Genomic DNA, 5,594 nt, shown 5'->3' with positions numbered 1-5,594 from the left:
ATATGACTTTCGCTAAAGTTCCCCTGAGGCATCCTGGAAAGCCATGGTATGCTCGATCTGTACGCTTGAATTTCGGCTATTGCTCAGAATAAAGTGGACCACGCAACTCGGATAGGAAAACCGCAAACGAATGGTGCACTGGGGTCCTTCAAACGAGCTTACTAGTTGTATCGAATGGTTTTGTTGCAAAATTTTCGAACACAGTACTCACTACGAGGGGTCCTTTTTATAATTAATGATGAATTTCCCCATCAAATGCTTGGAATGGCGTGGAAGTCCGGGATAAAGCACTACGCAAACAGAATCGAATATGAAATATTCGGTTGCCTCACCAGTTTGTATTAACTGAGGATGACTGTGAAAAATGTTTGTAGACTCACCTGCTGCTGCTGCTTCTGCTGCTACTGTGGCTGCTACTTCTGCTGCTACTATGGCTGCTTATTCTTCCGCCACTGGTTTTGTTGCAACAAATTTTTCGGAGGTGAGATGAACAGAAATGTGTGATTTAGTACAACTGGACTGCAAATATTGAGTCGAGTGTCAAACGATTAGCATACCGAATTATTTTTAGCTCAGAAAATGTGGTATCAAGAAAATATGCATTTATATTTTGCTGCCAGCTCCCGCTAATTTCAAGACGACGCGACATGAGGAATCGTCCGCTCTGAGTGCTTTGTGTACTTCGCGTAAACGCCGGCAGCACAGCCGCCATACAAAGTTCAGCATCAGTCGATTTAGACCTGAGTCACACTGAACGTGTTTTCATTCTTTCAAGACGCAAATTCTGGAATGCGGTTTACCTCACCTGGCTGCGATCAGCCTGCTTGTGAAGGCTGCAGTAGGGTGTCGCTCGGATATCAGAAAGTTCATGATGAGAAATGGACAATCGCTGTTTCTGTTTACCTCGGGGACATTTTCGGCGGATAATCATATCCGTATTTGTGTTCCGACCAACTGCTTCATTCATCACTGGCAAAATTTGTCCATACAGCCGCCCAACGTCTGTGTCAATTTGAGAAACGACATTTGAATACATGACGAACGATAAAACCGTTTCCTTTACAATGAGCACTCCACCAAGCCCTTGGGACGCACAAACAGGTTCAATTTGTGTGGGCCAGTTATGCAAGATGTGAAGAGTCTGTTCATCAAATAAGAGACACAGGTTACCACAAAGAAAGTAAAACTAGTATAATGCAGCTACTCATATGACAGTTCTTGTCTGCCTAAACTGTTGTGATCCTATTTTATTCCTCGAACTCGCATGTAGAAATGCGGATGTACTTTATTTGATCTAGGCATGGATAAGCCAGCAGGATAATGCAGTCTAGCACGTGAGATAAAATACTTGTCAAACAATGTATCATGTGGACTATTTTGTATGACAGATAACCCCCTCAAACAGCTGCAGACACTTAGAAGTTCAAACATGTTCGTGATTTGCGGAAGTGCATATCTGTGCATACGGCGTACTTTCTACAGATTTCGGTGTGCCATATACTCTGAAAAAAATAACCGCCTATGCGGACAACTCAAAACTTTCAAAATATGATGCCGATATTTTGGTGTAACTGCTCAGCCATGTATGTGTCGCTTATGTATGCCGGTAGTTTGAGGCGGATCGTGCAAATTGTTGACCACGAATTCGGTCCTCTAAACTTCTTGATGCACGAGGTGTACTCCACAAATAGCTTAATATAACGCCTGCGTGGTTTATCAAGGAAGATTGCAACGTTCCACTTGTAAACATCAGACTTTTAGACACCGCAGGCGAGGATTTGCTGCGCCATTTGTTACAGAGTTTAATATGGCGGCCAAAAGCTTTTAACTACTAATGAACGTGTGTAACGGGTAATGCTACTCTTCTGACGTTTATGAATTTGCTAGGCAGTATCATACGGTTCATCGAAGAGAACGAAGGATTTTTCAGGAACTATTTTTCCCTGCACGGAACTACAATAATTCGGTCGTTTCTTTACTTTTCATGAGTTGGCTAGTATTATCGGAAATATTTTCACAATTGCAAAACGACCCCCTCCCAATCCGTTTCCCAAAATTATGGAGACGTGAGCGCGTATGCTTTTGGACCTTACGTATGTATATGATGCTAAGTATAATATGCCGCATTCGCGTGTCAAAATATTTTAGCCTGCATGGCCAAAACATTAAAGTCATTATAAACACAAGATTATGCGCGCAAACAACGATTGAATAATATTTTGCAAATTCTCACTTAGGTACCAAACCACTTCCTAGTGCATGAGGTTAAGTGCTTCAAACGGACGTATAGCCAACGTAAATGTATGTAACTCAAAATCAAAGATCGTGTTTAGATTCATTCATCGTAAGCCAAGCAAACGCCCTGTACAGTTACTGGATTCTAAACATGCTGAATAATTTTTCTCGATAACATGCTCAAATTTCCTCGAAACGCGCATTACAAAATGTTGTTTGTATTTGTTTAGTTCTTTTTCATGAACAATAAAAAGAAACAGTTCATGCATAATGACCTGTTGATGCAATGATATAAAAACTATAAAGAATTGATTTATTCTATACAGCAGCTGTTCTTTTCTATTGATTACATGTTCGAAATTGCATCAAAAATGGCTTTTTCTGGAAGAATACTGAGTTTAATGTGATAGGGGTAAATATCAAATCTAAGGATTTTCGAATGTTCAAGTAAAGAAATTTCGTTTGCTTGAATGCCGCGATTTTTAACCATTCTAGTTCCGAATCAGCGAAGCAAATAATATATCTTTAGTTTTGTTGTTAATCAATAACGGTAAAAATCAAGGTATTTAAGATGATTTCGTAACTGTGATCAGCAGATCTCTGTTCGAACACAACCCCAGGCAACATGATTTTGTCCTAGAGCATGATTTGGCCGCCAATAACACGGATATGTTTGTTTGGAGTTGCTAGCAAACCCAATAAACAATCCAGAGCCTAACGACTTATTGTATTTGTCATTTGAGTCTTGGTTCTTTGAGTGTATCTGCCTAAATTAATCCCTACACTTGAACGTTACAGCAACTGCATGAGCATTTTCATAGCTGGAGTAGTGCTGTCATAGAAATCCTAAGCTCTTCGCCTGCTTTTCCAGTCTCAGATGTTGGAAAGAGTTCAAGAGACACGTGGAAAAATTGTTCAGCTGTAACATTCTTCCGCTGCCCATCTATCATGCCAACCAAAGGAAGCACAAGGGTTGGGATACTGCCAGATTGCCCAAGGAGAAGTCGAGAGGCAGAGGTCGGGTTCGAACAACGGAACTTCTGGTTAGTAAATTCACTCTCAAACCGCTTGAGCCATTGCATGCATCAAAGTATGCCTTTGTGCCATCTGGAAACGTACTTTAGCGGACACATTTCAAAAATCTCCTCGTCAGATATGATGCAAACACAAAACCAAATTTTGTTCTGGATGATCCCTTCAACCGCTTGCTGAAAGTTCATTGCTTTTGGTATTTTCCGTAGCTGTTGTTCTAGGGACGCGCTTCTCCTCTGTTAATGCCGGCAACTTCCAAATGTCATACTATGATGACCTTTAAAAAATCACCAGTTAGCACCATTTTCAGAATGAGTTGACTGTTCACGCGGGAACATTCTTCACAATTACCGTTGTTGCACGTTTGTGAGCCATAAAAGCTTGCATTCGCAAGCAATTGCTTTAGATGCCAATTAAGAGCCTGCATCCTCCAATGCAAATATGGTCACCTCAGTCCCAACCGGTAACCCGGGGGCAAATTTGACTAATTTGTATAATGGATTTAAGATGTTTCAACATTTGTTGTTCGCGATAATCGAGCGGAATTAACCACTGGCATCAAGAAAGATTCTTTCAAGTACAAAGGGATTAAAGACAACCGATGCGTGCGCGACGAATATTTCAACAAATGCGAAAGAGAAGCGGAGATTTTGACACAGAAATTATTTGTAAACACTGTATGCGATGCGCCCTGCATTATCGCGTATTTGATTAGGAAAAATGGTTTGTTTTTGCCGCTCAAACCTTGGTGTATTTATGGAGAAGTACCTGATTTGTGACCTGGGAATTCTAAACATATGGACTGAAAACTAACAGCTTTGCAAAAGTTTCTAGAACACCTATACAGCACCTCTTTCGTTTGATAATTAAAGTTTGTTGCCAAACCTCTCGTACGCGTAGTTGATATAAATTGCCAATCAATCTGTAATCGATATCTTCGTTACAAGTCTACTGTATGAGACACAAAGTGGTTAGCGGTTTCACTTATCATATATTTAGATCGGTATCTATTCACACGTCCATGTAAGACATAACAAGAAATGCAACTAAAATTAATTTTAAAATGAAATTTATTTCAACGGTTTTAAAAATACATTTCACGACTTTTAGTTAAGAGGGTTTCACACTAGTCCCAGTCAACCACAACCTTCTGCCTTTTACTAAATTTACGTCGTAATTTTATGTCTTAATCTGTAAACAGAACGAATGTTTTAATATTTAAGGTATCATAGACCGCTTTCTACAGAATATACGTTTTACCGTAGAGAGCACACAAATGAGGCACATATTGGTGCGAGCCTATTAAGTTTAAATATCTACTTGATTTTCCCATCTAGCGCGCAAGGTAAGGAAGAAAACTCTAGATGTCATCTCATTATTCAGCTGTACTTATTAAATAACATGTAGAAAAAATATGCTTTGTTTTGCTAAAACAATGCAAGCAGCTAGTTTTAAAAACGCTGGAAGATTTCTGATACCTCTGTTTTGAACCGGGGACCGTGCAAGGTGCTATATTCATTGATGGAAAATATAAAAATAAAGTAATGTGTATGGCGTTTTGTTTCATTTCAAGATAATATTAAACAAACGGCACCATTATCACTCCAAATGAGTACTCAACGCAACACGCCATCAGCAGGCGTTAGGCTAGTTTACGGAAAAGTGAATTCCAATTCGTTCCGGTCAGCCGACTACACAGCTTCTGAAATCGAGTTATCTTGATATAGTCAATAAATTTTGCACAAACAAACTAAAACTACTCATAGGGATGAATGAATCGAAATACTATATCCTATATTAGCCACGAAAACAACTGCCGAATTCGGTAAGAGTTGATGTGCTACACCAAAGCTAAACATTAAGCAATTCTCATCCGTGAAATGTTGAAAAAAGTACCGTAATTAATGTCAAATTTGCGTCAGTAAGCAATTGTATGTAGAATGCCGCAAACAATGGTAGAAAATCTGAACGTGCAACCTAGTGCATCCCCTACAAACATTATGCGAACATCGGCCAACATATATTACCTTACGTTGCACCAATTTACAAATAGTTGCATTATCATTTTTTAAAATTTATTAAAGCTCGTTTTCTCGTGGAACTGAATACACACAGCCACTATCACTGGATGTACTTTAGGAAGGAGAACATGTCAATTACAAAGAAGTTGAAAAAATTGTCACAGCGAGGTTGCGCGCTAGCAGAAAATCAAAGATAAAAGCATTATATCCGCGAGTGTCTAAAATCTCTGACCAAACTCAAATCAGTCGTACACACATAATGGAGCCTTTTTTTAGAAACGTTATAAACCCAAAGTTTATTTCGGG

The 5,594-nt window shown here is 39.3% G+C and overlaps 2 protein-coding genes across 2 annotated transcripts in view; one reads left to right on the top strand and one right to left on the bottom strand.

Moving 5' to 3' along the window:
- T265_09010 (hypothetical protein) overlaps nucleotides 1–5,594 on the top strand; it is a gene marked incomplete at both ends in the record, with an annotated part of 55,143 nt that overhangs the window by 7,651 nt on the left and 41,898 nt on the right. The window lies entirely within an intron of this gene.
- T265_14727 (hypothetical protein) overlaps nucleotides 1–5,594 on the bottom strand; it is a gene marked incomplete at both ends in the record, with an annotated part of 104,103 nt that overhangs the window by 91,628 nt on the left and 6,881 nt on the right. Inside the window, one exon of the mRNA XM_009174970.1 lies at nucleotides 806–1,141. Coding sequence (XP_009173234.1) covers nucleotides 806–1,141 — 336 coding nt within the window. The remainder of the gene's footprint in view (nucleotides 1–805; nucleotides 1,142–5,594) is intronic.

This window comes from Opisthorchis viverrini (genome assembly GCF_000715545.1).
Source record: "Opisthorchis viverrini unplaced genomic scaffold opera_v5_254, whole genome shotgun sequence".
NCBI classification, from domain to species: domain Eukaryota; kingdom Metazoa; phylum Platyhelminthes; class Trematoda; order Opisthorchiida; family Opisthorchiidae; genus Opisthorchis; species Opisthorchis viverrini.
Note: the sequence above shows the minus strand (reverse complement) of the source record. Positions and strands in the feature narration are given on the sequence as shown.